The 13,910-nt window shown below is 56.6% G+C and overlaps 1 protein-coding gene across 3 annotated transcripts in view; it reads right to left on the reverse strand.

Moving 5' to 3' along the window:
* SLC39A11 (solute carrier family 39 member 11) overlaps nucleotides 1–13,910 on the reverse strand; it is a 176,324-nt gene that overhangs the window by 26,685 nt on the left and 135,729 nt on the right. For all 3 annotated transcript variants that reach the window (XM_015570620.1, XM_006754593.2, XM_015570616.1), the window contains one exon: nucleotides 12,939–13,008. In XM_015570620.1, coding sequence (XP_015426106.1) covers nucleotides 12,939–13,008 — 70 coding nt within the window. The remainder of the gene's footprint in view (nucleotides 1–12,938; nucleotides 13,009–13,910) is intronic.

The raw sequence follows: 13,910 nt of genomic DNA on the forward strand, positions 1-13,910 counted from the left end.
GCGCGGGGGGTGTGCCGGGCCCCCAGCCCCCCGCCGGCACCCTGGGTCTCGGCTGTGGGGCGTCCCTGTTTGTTTCCCCGCGGATTGAATTACTCATGCCTCCCTGTCCACGTCCCCGAAACTATGTTCTCTGGATGCATTTGGAAACCCGAATCCCTGCGGTTTGTCTGGACTGGTTTCTATTTGCGGAGAAGGAGGGTCCGCCTGGGGCGGGCCGAGCCGGGCCGGCGAGCTGTGCAGAAGTCACGACACCCTGGGGTCCTGTCACACAGGCCCCTGCAGCCCCCGGATCCAAGTTCCCCGTGGAATGCTTTTGTCCCCCTTGGGAGCTCCCAATGGGACACGGGGTAGGGGTGGGTTGGGGGGGTGGCGCAGGGCAGTCTGGGGGATCTTGCCAAAGCTGCAGTGTCTTTAAACCACCCTCAAATCCCGGAGAACAAGAAACACAGTGCAGGCTTAAAGGGCAGCGGCAAACAAATCATGGCTGAGCCTGTTGGTAAACAGCCCGGGAGGAGACGAGCGAGTCAGCTTGTTCGCTCTTGCCTGTCAGACAGAACTAAGGCCACGCTGTGTCTGTCTCCCTCCACCCAGGGCCCAAGTCCGAGCTTGCTTCCTTTCTGTTTACAGTGAGTCTCACGGGATGGGAGGGAACGCGGTCTGGTCAGAGTCGGGGGAGGGACGTGCTTTCCCAGAAGCCCCCCGTAGACCGCGATGGTCACCTGCAGAGACCGGCCCGGCCCAGCATCACTGCAGGGAGGACCTGGGCAGCCATATCTTAAAGCTCCCAGGTGATTCCAACGTGCAGTGAGGTGAGCACCGCTGCCCGAGAGCTATGCTATCCGACAGGGCAGCCGTGAGCCACGCGTGGCTACTGAGCACCTGAAACGTGGAATATCCAAATTAGATGCGCTATTGATGGGAAATGCACACCAGGCTTCTAAGAATTAGCACAAAAAATAGAATGCAGAGTGTATCGTTGACTGTTTTGTGATATACATATATATTTTAAAGTATATTTCTATTGATTTCAGAGAGGAAGGGAGAGGGGGAGAGAGAAACATCAATGATGAGAGAGAATCATTGATCAGCAGCCTTCTGCACGCCCCCTAGTGGGGATCAAGCCTGTAACCTGGGCGTGTGCCCTTGACTGGAATTGAACCCAGGACCCTTCAGTCCCCAGGCCAACACTCTATCCACTGAACCAAACCAGCCAGGGCTATTTTGTGATATTGATTACAATTAAAAGTGTGGGCCTGTCCTGAATGGCTGCGCATGCGCATGCGCACATGCACACACACACACACAGACACGCACGCGCGCACACACACACACACGCACGCACATGCACACACACACAGACACGCACGCACGCGCGCACACACACACACGCACGCACGCACGGGTAGAGTTCTGGGGTACATCAGAAATCGGTAAGGAATCAAGGAAGAGAAAGACGGAAGAAAAATCTACACGTCTTCAAGCACCTCTGAGACCTCATCATTTCCCTTTATGAGGAGCACAAACCCCCAGGCATGCCCCCTTGGCACACCACACCCACAGGGACACGCATGCTTGTGGTGGTGCAACATCAGTAACTCATGGCTCGTCTTCCCACCAAGGAGAAGGTGATTGGGAAGGCAGAGGCTAAGCCGTGGCTGTTAGTTGCCAAGTAAAGGTCAGAGTTCAACCTGGAAGCTTCTGTGTATCCATTCTACTCTAGCCTGGCAAAATATCCTCAAAGTGTAACCAATAGCAAAGGTTCATCAAGAGGCAAGCCAACAGAATGTAAAAACGGACACATAATCAATGACAGCTTTGCAGAACAATAACTACAAGATAATAACCTTGTACGAGACACGATGGTCAATTTGCTTGCTGTGTCCATACACTGGACCAGCCTGCTCCCCCCGCCCCCAGTTCCCTGTGGCCCTGCCTGAACTCTGGACCTGGGCCAAGAATTTCTTGGAGCAGCCCCAGAAACTCTCAGGTGTGATGGTTGATTTTATGGGTCCATGACTGGCCATGGGGTGCCCAGGTATTGGGTCAAACATCATTCGGGATATTTCTGGGAGGGTGTTTTCAGATCGATGAACATCTTAGTCGGTAGAGCAAAGCAGACTGCCCTCCACACACGGGTGGGCCTCACCTAACCAGTTGAAGGACTGAGGAGAAGAAAAAGACCAACTCTCCCCGGAGTAGGAGAGATCCTCCAGCAGATCGCCCTCAGACTACGGCTGCCCCATGGCTCTCCTGGGTCTCGAGTCTGCCAGCCCACGCTCCTCGTGAGGACTTGCCAGCCTTTATAACCACACGAGCCGATTCCTTGTAATAAATCTCTTTCTCTCTATACACATCCTATTGGTTCTGCTTCTCCAGAGAACCGTGACTACGTACCCTGCCCTTCCTGAAGTCCCACCTGCAGCTGCCACCTGCTAACAGGAGGGAAGGTCTCTGGGAGGAGTCGGGGCTCAGTTTCTCACCCAGGTGGCTGCACCCACGACAGTTTCCACACCCACATCCCCACTGGACCCACAGCAGCTGCCTGGAGGGGTGGAGAATGCAACTCAAAAGCATGGGGGAGGTGGGCTTGGACCACACAAGCCGTAGATGGGAAGGATCATGAGATGAATGGCTTTTTCTTTCTTCTGTCACCTCCTCTTCACCTTCCAACGGACAGGTCTGAGACTCAGCAGCTCCATTCGGCCTCTGTGAAGACATTCTTCGTGACCCGGGAGCAAGCACGGAGATTTATTTTTAGAGAAACCAACTCAGTGGTGTCCCTTACTACGGATTTACTTCTTTGCCTTCTTTGCCTTCTGCTCTGCCTGCTTCTCGGGTTGTGCGCCTCCCGATAACTTCAGTATGCCCACTTTGCCCGGGGCTCTGTTTTCTAAGAAACCCAGACTCAGACACGTGGCCTTTTTCTTTTTCAATTCATTTGCTCGGCCAGGAAAGAGCTGAGCTCTTTTTCAGATTGGGAGTCCCCACCGATTGGGCCAGGAGTGAATACCTGGTCACTGAGAGAGTCCCTCCCTGAACAGTCATTCTCATCCCCTATCTCGAATTAGACTGCATCTAATTTCTCTGATACCCAAACCAGACAAAGACATCGCAAGAAAATCAAACGAAAGGCCAATACCTCCTTATGAATACAGATGCAAAACTTCTCAATCAAGTTCTAGCAAACTAAATCCAGCAACATACCAAAAAAAAAAAAAAAAAAAAAAAAGATTCTAAGTCATAGCCAAGTGGGATTCAACACTGGAATGCAAGGTTGGTTTAACACCTGAAAACCCATGCGATATTCCAAATCAACGGTATAAAGGATAAAAGCTACACAATCGTCTCAATAGATGCAGGAAAACCATTTGACAAAACCCAACACCCATTCATGATAAACACCCTCAACAAGTAGAAACAGTGGGAAACTTCCTTGACCGGGTATAAAAAGCATCTATGAAAAGCTCACAGCTAACCTCAGACTTCATACTGAGGGTGAGAGGCCGAAAACTCTCCCCCTAAGAGGACGAACAGGACAGGATGTCCTTCCTCTCTTACCGCTCCATTTCAACGTTATCCTGGAGGTTCCGACCAACACTTAGATGTGAAAAATAAATGTGGCATCTAGACTGGAAAGGAAGAAGTAAAACCAGGTCTACTTGAAGGTAACATGAGTTTCTGCATAGAAAATCCTAAGGAATCCACAAAAAAATTATCAGAGCTAATAAATGAGTTCGGCAAGGCTTCAGGATACAAGATAAATATAACCGCCCTCTCCCCGCCAAAATCAGCTGCATTTCTACAGACTAACAATGAGCAATCTGAAAATGAAATTAAGGAAACAACTCTATTTGTAATAGCATTTGAAAAAAACCAAAACGGTAAGGAATAAATTAAACCCAGGAGGTGGAAGACCTACCCGCTGCAAACCACAGAGCATTCTGGAAGTGGTGCCTCTCCCCTGACCTAGAAAGCTGTGGGCTTGGGAAGCATTCCTCCCCCTCCAGCAGAGACACGGAAACGGGGTGGTGGTCCCCTCTTCTCCACGTTCCTTCCAGATCCATGGTTCTCACGCTGCGGGGGCCTGATCCTGAGATCTGAGTCCGTGTCTGAAAGGCCGACCTGGGCCCTGTGTACTCAATTGTGCCTGGGGAGGCTTTTGTGCCTCCAACCGAGGCTCAGGTGTAGCCCCCTCTCCCCTCTCCCCATCTTCTCGGCGGGCCCACTCCCCCTCGGTCTGGGACGTGGGCCTTGCCCGGCCACCTGGGCAGCTACTGGGGATGTTAACCCGGATGCGGGAAAGGACGGTCAAGGGCAACAGGGGGCTGAGAGGGGGCTGAGGGCCCTTTGCTGAGGAGAAGGCTCTGGGCCCACAGCCGTTCGCTCCCAAGGGCCACGTTGGGTCAGGCGGCATTTTGACCGCGGGGCCTGGGCAGGCAGGCGCTGTCTGAGGTGCGTGAACAGTGTGGCTTTGGGCGAGTACTGCCACTTGTCTCCTGCATAAAATCGAGGCTCCCTGAGGTCTCTCCCCAGTGGAATGCTAAGCTATAAAAGTCCTTACGCTTACGAAGGGCTAAGGCCTTTGTCACCTGGCCTTGCAGGCTTCTCCCATCGCTTCTCTCTTCCCTGCCCTGAACACGTATGTAACTCAGCCCCCCTCTGCCGGCCCTGAGCGCCCCGTGGGGCCTCCGACTCCCCAGCCTGCAGGCTGGGGGCTGGCGGTCCTGAGGCCATGTGACCAGGGGCGGGTGGAGCCACAGCTGCTGCGGGAGGGCCCAGCCCTGGGTTCTGCACAGAATTGAAACCTGACGACCTAGCTGATGGAATTACCCCGAAGAAAGGAAATTTGTCTTTTAAGAACAAGCGAGAGGCTGATGACTGAAGTCCCAAAGAATTCTGTGGTTGGACCTTTTTTTTCGGTTGTTTGTTTTCTGGCACAATCTGTCTCTGTTTCGGAGCCGAGGGCCGCGCTGCGTGACAAAGGCCTCTTTCTTAGGACAGTTTAATAGCTCCAACGGGGGACAGCGCTGCCGCTCCCAGGGCCGGCGTCTGAAGGCGGCCGCGGGAGGAAGGAGACAGCCAGGGCTTTTCTGCCACTTGGTCCAAACTGAACACAGAGCGACTTGGGGCGGGGGTGCGGGGGAGGGGAGAAGAAGAAACAACAAAGCCTTCACCTCCTCCTGAAATAAAACACGAAAGCCGCCGAAAGGGCGGGGAAAACAGAATGTGTCCGGGTAGAAAAGATTGTGGATTAAACAGTGATGCTCAGGGCTTGGGGTCCACTGTGGGGGGAGATGAGGAAGCCAAGTGGGGGCGGGTGGGAATGCTGGGAGACCCTGCTTTGAGATCACTGTGGCCGCAGTAACAAGGGACCACCTGGGAGGCTGGAGACAACAGAGACTGAGCCTCACCGTTCTGGAGGCCGGAAGTCCGGCATCCAGGGGCCAGGGGCGGGCTCTCGGGAAGGCCCCCTCCTCACCTCCCGCTCCTGGGGGCGCTGGCAGCCCTCGCATTTCTTGGCTCGTGGCTGCATCCCTCCAACCTCCGCCTGTCCTTCCAGGGCGGGAGGCCCCTCCGTGTGTCTGTGTGTCTGTCGCACGGCATTCTCCCCCATGTGTCTTTTCTCCTGGACGTACCAGGACACCAGTCACATGGATGCAGGACCCACCCTGCTCCAGCACGACCTCCCCTTCGCTGATTACATCTGCAAAGACCCCGCTGCCCAGGGGCCGGGGGTCAGGACTTCAACGTGCCTTTCTGGGGGATGTCATTCCACCGCAACACCTTCGTTCTAAAACCCTGGGGCTCCTACTCGGCCAACCGCCCGTCTTATTCCCCACCTACAGCCCAGGCCACTTTTGCTCTGGCGTTCTCCCCTCCCGATGACCGGGCCCGTCCGTCCATCTGCGTCCCAGGAGAGTCAGGCCCCAACAGTGGCCGCCCCGTCTCTTAGGAGATCTCCCCTCCCTGCCCTCGGCACCTCGCGCGTGGAGCGGTGCTCTCGTCTTTATCGTGAACGCGTGCTTCAGTGAGTGGGGCCGGAGGGCTGTCCTTCCCTGGGGGCCTCGCATCCTTCCCTTTCCCCACATGCCAGGGGACAGGTGGGTTTACAGACGCGTCTGACAGCGTCTGACAAGAGAAGCAGAACTCCAGCCGGTGCAGGAGGGTCCGCAGTGGGAGGTCAGACACTGCAGCCGAGCCGACCCACCTCCGACGCCACTTCGGGGGCAGCTCTGGCACCTGCGGGTCACAGCAGCCACGGGAGGCAGGAGAGGGCTTGGTTCCTGGGCTCACTTCCTGCCCCTGCCCCTCACTGCCCTGGGCATGGGGGTGTGTTCTCCATCTGTAAACAAGGGGGCTCACTTCTCCTCCTGGGGGCGCTGTGAGGATTCGTTGATCCAGGAGTCCCTGAGAACAGATCTGCAGGGGAGCGCGCTCAGCGAATGCTGGCTCTCAGGATGGCTTCTGGGTGCCTGAGGCAAGGCAGGATCAGGGCCGGCACAGGCGGCTCCTTCAGGGCTACCCATCAGAGGACCTCCGCTAAACCCTGGCTCCGCACTTGCCACACACGTGCTCTCAGACAAGTCCCCAGGCCCCGGACCCTCCTCTCCACCCGGGAGGGCAGAGGCCAAAGTGAGGCATGGAAACAGCTTGCAATGCCAGCTGTCCCTACCCGTCCACACGGAGCACCCCAGCGGCCTTTCCCGGCTCCATAACGTGAAGACACCCCCAGCCCCCACGGGCCATGCCTGGCTCTCAGGGGGCCTGCGCTCTCTGCCTTGGGTTGCTGGTCACAAGCCATGCAGGAGGGTGGATAGGGCAGCGATGGGAACCCAGAGAGAAGAGCGCATGTCACCTCCAGCACCCGGGAAAGCCATAGAGGAGCCACACTCCCTGCTCACAGAGCCCAGGGGGCCGCACCTCCCCCGGGCCGGCTTTGGGCTGAACAGAGCCACCTTGTGCAGAGATGCGTCCCCTGCCAAGATGTCCAGCCCTGTCGCCAGGGACTTGGGTGGGGGTGGCCGGGCAGCGTGGCGGAGGGAGGAGGGGGCGCAGCATAAACAGCCCCTTGTGTGGCTGACGTGGGGGGAGGATAGGGGGGGTTCCACATACAGAGGAGGCAGCCCCGTGCCTTCCTCCTTGTTCTGGGGGTGCAACAGTGTGGTCACATGGAGGGAGGCAGGAGGGGCCGCCCATTGTGAAACCATCGCAGGATCCCAGGCACCGATGCCCTGGTGCACCGCAGACCGTGCGCCCCCGGCCCTGGGTTTGCGCAGAGAACAGAAGAGGAGGCCGGGCCCTGCTCCCTGCGACGGGGAAAGTGCGCACAGCACACGTCCGCTCAGAAACGTGTACACGCGTGTTCACAGCAGCCCTGTTTCTAACAGCCAACAGGTGGGAACGACCCAAATGCCCACCAACCAGTAAGTGGGTTTATACAATGGGGTCCGACGCACAACGGGCTCCCTGACATCTCTGTGGATTTGTGGATGGATGGATAGGTGGGCAGCAGATAAATCTACGACTTGGTTACTTGCTACCTAAAATGGCCCATGAGAAACTGCCTCGCTTAGCCTGGCTTCCCCCTGGTGTCCAGCAGGCTTAACCCTGTCTCTTTACTTCCGGGAATGATAGATACGTCCATGACATCCTTGTTTAAAAGTCATTACAAAAATGATGTGTTCCCCCTAAAATGACATAAAAACCTTACTGATTTCGGGGTGAGCTGAGGCTAGGAGGCGACGCCTCTGCTTCCCTCTGCTGGTGCAGACAGCCAGAGGCATGGAGAGTGCTCCCTGCCCTTCCTCTGCCCGTTTCACATCAGTTCCTCCTCTCTGTGCAGGGCACTCATGCTCTATGTTACTCTCTGACACCGGAAGATAAACAAGATGGTGATGGGCACTTGTTAAGTGCTGGATTCAGGGACGGATGGAACATCAGGGTCAGAAGAGCTGGGACAGGAAGATGCTACTCTTTTGAAAACGCACAGAGCATGTTTACAAACCTGTAAATATACCTGCACGGTCCTGAGTGCCTGCAGGTATGGTCTCCACTGCACCTACCTTTGTCATTAATCCTGTCACCTACCAAGCGATGACATAGAATTACCACGTGGTGGCGCTGTCTGCCAACCACTGTTTGCCTGCCAACACTCCCGACTCCCACCATCTCTCAGTAATTTGACTCTCACCATCTCTCAGTAATGGGGGAAGGCCAGCAGTGCATGGGAAGACTGGAACGAAAGCTTTAAGAGGAGCTGCCTACAGACTACTCTAGAATCCCAAGCAAGGTGGTTTGATGGGTTCAAGAGAAGGGCTTGTTTGCATACAATACAATCGAGAGCTCAGTCTGCTATTGCAAATAAACAACAGCACAAGCATTTACTTCTAATTCTGCTGAAGTGACTGAAGAAGTGACTGAAGGGTGAGTGGGGCGGGGGGAAGTGGGATGAGGAGAGTGTGTGCTATTCTGCAGGGAAAGGCGTGGGAGTGGTGGGATCCAGATGATAAAGTACCTCCTCCGCTAGGCACCTTCCTGACTCCCCACGCTGGGGGGTTCCACTTCTCAGGCCCAAGGCCGCTCTCCAGGGAGACCAGGCTGGACTCTGGCTGCCCTGGGGAGGGGCGAGACCCAGGTCAGTGGGCAGGGAGGAGGTCAAGGTCGGCAGCCTTGAGGAAGGGAGTCCTCCCAGAACCCTCCAGAAGCCGGAGAGCTGGTCCCTGCTGCAGGCGGGCGGGGGGCACCCTCAGGGCAGCGTGCGGCTGGAGGCAGCTATGGCAGCTTGCTTCTTGCAAGACGCTTGAGTGAACAGTAAGGAAAAAGTCTTATTTCAGCGCTCTAAGGCCCCTCCCTCCACAGCCACGTCTCCCCTTAACTTCTCTACGCAGAAGGTGCAAACCTGTTTTCACATGCACACTGGAACCAAAGTGGGGTCTCCTTGGACACAGAGGCACCCGGCTGCCATAGGGCTCACGTGTGCAGGAACACGCATCCCTGGCTAACATGGTCTAATGACCAGCAAACTGTGTCTGTTGCCATCTTCGTCTCTAAACAAATAGCTGCTCAGTGGCTAATGGCTGCTGTCTTAAATGGTTGTTAATATATTAACACCCATATTGGTTTTTAGCCGGGCAAATGGATGTGTCTGACTTACTCTTAGATCTGGGAGACAAATATATACTTTAAAATTTAAAGTATAAAATTTAATGCCCATCTGGTGTGGCTCAGTGGTTGAGCATCGACCTATGTATGAACCAGGAGGTCATGGTTCGATTCCCAGTCAGGGCACATGCCCCAGGTTGCAGGCTCCATCCCCAGTAGGAGGCAGCCATTCAGTGATTCTCTCTCACCATCGATGTTTCTATCCCTCTCTCTCTCTCCCTTCCTCTCTGAAATCAATAAAAATACATAATAGAAACGTATTTTAAGGTCCCCACACATCACTAATGAGCTATCTTGGGTCCAAATGCAGGCGGGTCTACCCAGCACTCTTCCCGGTGTGTCTGGTGCTGGAGAGCATGCGCTGGCTGGGCCCCGGGCAGGACACACGCCCAGGCGTATGGTGGAGGTGTGCTTTGTGGATCGTCCATGGCACTCGGCGAGGTCAGAGCCCCCCGGGGACACTTAGCCTGCTCCAGATGCCTGCTGCCCCTGGCGGTCAGGGCGTGGCCATGGACCACACACGCTTAGTGAAAGCTTAAACAGGCAGCAACGCATGAAGCCAAGTGCATCGGCACCGGTAACCTTGCCCTCCCTGCGGGTGTGAGTTATGCCCACCGCTGAGCTGAGCGAGCGCTGAGGACAGGCTCCTTTCTGGGAAACATGTCCCCCGGGGGCAATGACACTTCAGAAAGGAAACATCTCTGCGGCAGCCATCTCCCCGGGGACACGCGGCCTGAAGCAGCTCTTTGTAGTGAGACCAGAAGGCGTGCGAGGGCCCAGATCAGAGAGAAGCAGACTGCAGTTCCCGTGCACCGAGGCCGCCCTTTGCTGGCTGAGCTTCTTCATCCCTCGGGGGCGGTGGCCTGGGAACGAGGCCCTCACACAAGCTCTCTAATGAGGAAGGAAGGTGGCAGGAGAGGAAGAGGGTGCTGGCGAGGGCTCCAGAAAGGGGACGTAACAGCATCTGACCACGAGGGGGCAGCAGCCACACACAGTACCCGCTGGGGCCCTACCTGTCCTCTTTCCTTCCTAGATGATGTCCCTTCTGCTCTTCTCCTGTCCTGCTAGCGGGTGAGGCCACAGGTGAGAGAAGAGCCCCTCCCGATTCCAGAGGCACAGGAAACGGAAGGACTTTGTAGAGAAGACTCATGCTGCCAGCACGTTTGATGACTCGGAACTAGCACTATGGGCCGCGTCCGCCCGATTAGGGGTCTCCACGCTTTTTCTGTAAAGGGCCAGATGGCAGCTCTTTCCAGCTCCAGCCTTCAGAGGCGGTGGCAGCTACGCAACGCGGCCATCGCCGCACACGCACACGGGGGAGGGCGGTGGGGGGCTGCAGACAATGGGGAAATGATGGGTGCGGCTGTGTTTTAACAAAACTTCATTTACAAAGACGGTGCTGGGCCGACGTCAGCCCACGGACCACAGGCGGCAGACCCCACAGTAAAGGGACAGGCCATCTCACCAGCCCAGTGGCTTGGTCCACGTGGACCCTGGGCACCTGCTGGGTGACTCTTTTCTTCTCCCAAAGCCACACAAATCCATGTTTCCTCTCCTCTCCGCCCTTCCACGGCACCACGGGATTACCTGTTTCCCAGGTGCCTGAGCGTGAATTCTCCCTTCTGCACAAAACCAGCTGACACAGGCCATCGGCAGGTTCTGCATTTAAACCCTCTTCCTGCCATCAGCCCCTCCTCGTCCCCACCCTTGTCACACCCATCTTCCCAGGGGGGCCGAAACACCGGGGGTAGTAATAACGTTCCCCCGCTGGTCCATGTCCCTCCCCTCCCCCAATTCATTCCATGGGAGTCAGTGCCTAAATCATCTCTTGGGCTTTGTCATTTCCCCACCACGGATGCCAATCCCCACCCCCGCCTTCCTTTCCACAAGGCGCCGTGGGAACTCCGTCTCGGTGACGCGTCTATCCACCGGCCCTGGCAATGCCTTCGGACCTCCCTGCTCACCCATTACCTGCCCTCAGCGCCCCACCTGTCCCAGCTGACTGCCCCACTCTCCCGATGAAACGCGCCCCCTCCGAGAAATGCCCCGAGACAGGGGAGAGCTTGCCCGGCGTCCACTGGCTCCTTGGATGATTTGGTGTGAATCCCTCCCTTGAAGCTTAAGCTGCGCTCATCTGGGGGGTGCCTGTGGGGTAGGCTTCCCACTGACAAACCATTCGGGCTCTCTCATGTTATCAATGGTCAATGGTGTCACAGGGAAATCAGAGACCGTGGCTGGCACGTCACGACGCGGGGCTGTTCTGACTTCTTCTGGGCTCACTGCTCCGATCCATTTAGAGAACACGCACACGCGTGCGTAAGAAGGAGGGAAGTTCCCGGCGGCTGGGCTGGGGGACGACCGATGCCCAGTCGGTACATCATGTTCGTTTTCATGGGTCTGATGGGAGTGAGAGGGGGCACGGCCCTCAGTCCTGCTGACGGAGGCGCTTCCTGACGCGTCTTCCTGTCATTCCAGCGTCCCTCTTCAGCCGTCTGAGCGTGTTGCTAGGCGCTCGGGGACGCAGTGTCATTATATCATCTCCCGTCTCCCGTCACTGAGAACTGACCTTTATTCTTTAGGTGGCTTTCCGCCTCCAGGTCTGGCTTGTCTGATGCTAAAATTGCAATCCCTGCTTCCTCTGCATCAGCGTTCACCTGGCATCCTTTGTCCCTTTATTTTTAACCTCCCCACTTCCTTGTCCCATGCGACTGGGACTTTAAAAGTAAAACCTATCATCTCTCTTAAAGGACATGCTTAGTCATCCGATGACTTTGTTTCTATACCCCTCCCCCAGCAGTTAGACAGTCTGTCTTTCTTTCCTTTCCTTTCCTTCCCTCCCTCCTCCCTCCCCGCTCTCCCACCCTTCCTCCTCCCCTTCTCCTTCCCTCCCTCCCTTCTACCCTGCAGTCCACATCCACCCTCGAAACCAGGCCTGTATCTCAAGCTGAGGGCAGAGTAATCTTACGTTTTACCGACCAAGAGTAAGACCACAGGCGTTCGCAAAGGAAGAGCACACATTACGAACTCGCCGTGGATTTGTAAGTGAGGCAAACGGGCTGAGGGTAGGTCTGCTAGGGGAGGCCTCTTTTCTGTCCGCGCCTGTGCTACAGGGAGCCCCCCTCCCCCAGGACCTCTGGAGACAGTGAGGGCGATGACATTCACAGCTGTGACAGCGGTGGCGTGTGATGGCAGGAAAATCCCCCAGGGACGCTGTTTAGCAGAGGTTTGTGAGGCTGTATACACAGAGGCCTGCTGCCCCGTCCAGTCCCCATCCTGTCCCCATCAAGGGAAGGCAGAGCTGGGTGGAGAGGCTTTTGACATCAGAGTTGACGTCTCGATGTCATGGGACATGAGGTGCCACCAGATAGGAAGCCCGGCCTGAGCAGTGGGTGTGCCCAGGGCACCGATTGTGTGGCTCCTCACCCCCTGGACATGGCCGGACTCAGGCTCATCATGTTCTAACCGAAGCCAACGTCACAGGCTGTGCCACAGGACAAGGAGCCGACTCCTCGCCCCATGCCTGGTGCTGGAGAACAGCCACAGGCACCGCGATCGTCATGAGCCCTGGACCTGGGTGACGTTTCTCACACACTGAAGGCCCCTCCCACCTCCCGTCTCATCAGAGCTTCTCCCTGGGCATCAGGTGAAGGGGGACGCTGGCGGTGGGGGGAGGAACACCCCGGGAGTCCCACAGGCGGAACAAGAGGCTGAGGACAGAAACTTCCAACCAAGGACACACCGGCGCACACGCGTTTGGGGCAGCAGGTGTGGCCTACCTGGCGCTCTCAAAGGTGGCGGACGCCGTCTTCTCCACAGCTCCGAACCCAACGCCAACAGCGAGGCCCTCTGAAACAGACACGAGAAGAGCGTGCGGGGTTAGGGACGGTCTTCCACTCATGCTCACTGCCGTCACTGGCAGCTTGGGGGCACCAGGCCCCCCAAAATCCACACGGCGGGAGCCTAAACCGGGTCAGCGGCCAAAGGCCTGGGCCGAGTCTAGCTCACCGCTTGTTTGTGTAGGGCCTGGAGGCCAAGAACAAGCTTTACATTTTGAAGTCGGTGAAAAAAAGATCAAAGGAAGAATATTTCACGACCCAGAAAAATGACATGATCTTAGTGTTTTATTGGCACACAGCAGTTGGCGAGTTGTCCGTGGCTAGTTCCATGCTCCATCAGCAGACATGAGTAGTGGGGACAGGGACCGTATGGACCGGTGACCTGAAGTATTTACCACCTGGCCCTTGATGGAAAGAGCTTGATGACCCCTGACCTGGACATGCAGGGTTTTCTTAGCTCATGAGCAAGATGCCCGAGGGTGACACGGTGGCGGATGAAGTCATCTGAGCCACCCTCAGACGGCGGAGACTGTCACCGTTGGAGGAGGTGTGGCTGGGGATGGACAAGAGGACGCGCCGAGTCCTGTCCGGTGGGACTTGTGCGCCTGCCGAGCTCACCAACACCCTGGCTGGGACCGAATGTGGAGCACGTTCCCGATGGAGGGGTCAAGGCTATGGAGAAGCAGGGACCCATCCCAGGGGCCTGGGGCCAGTGGGCAGAAAGCATGGAGGACACTTCCTGACCCCACGGGGAGCGCCGCCTCCATCTAACAGGAAGCAGAAGGCTCTGGGGGCCAGGGAACCTTGCAGTGAAGAGGGAAGAGGGCAAAACCGACTGAGTGAGCACCCTCCCTACGGGTCCGGGTCCGAGGGCAGGGACGGAGGCTTGAGAGCCCAGCGGGGGTGGGGGGG

The sequence above is a fragment of the Myotis davidii genome, unplaced genomic scaffold (genome assembly GCF_000327345.1).
Source record: "Myotis davidii unplaced genomic scaffold, ASM32734v1 scaffold172, whole genome shotgun sequence".
Classification (NCBI taxonomy): domain Eukaryota; kingdom Metazoa; phylum Chordata; class Mammalia; order Chiroptera; family Vespertilionidae; genus Myotis; species Myotis davidii.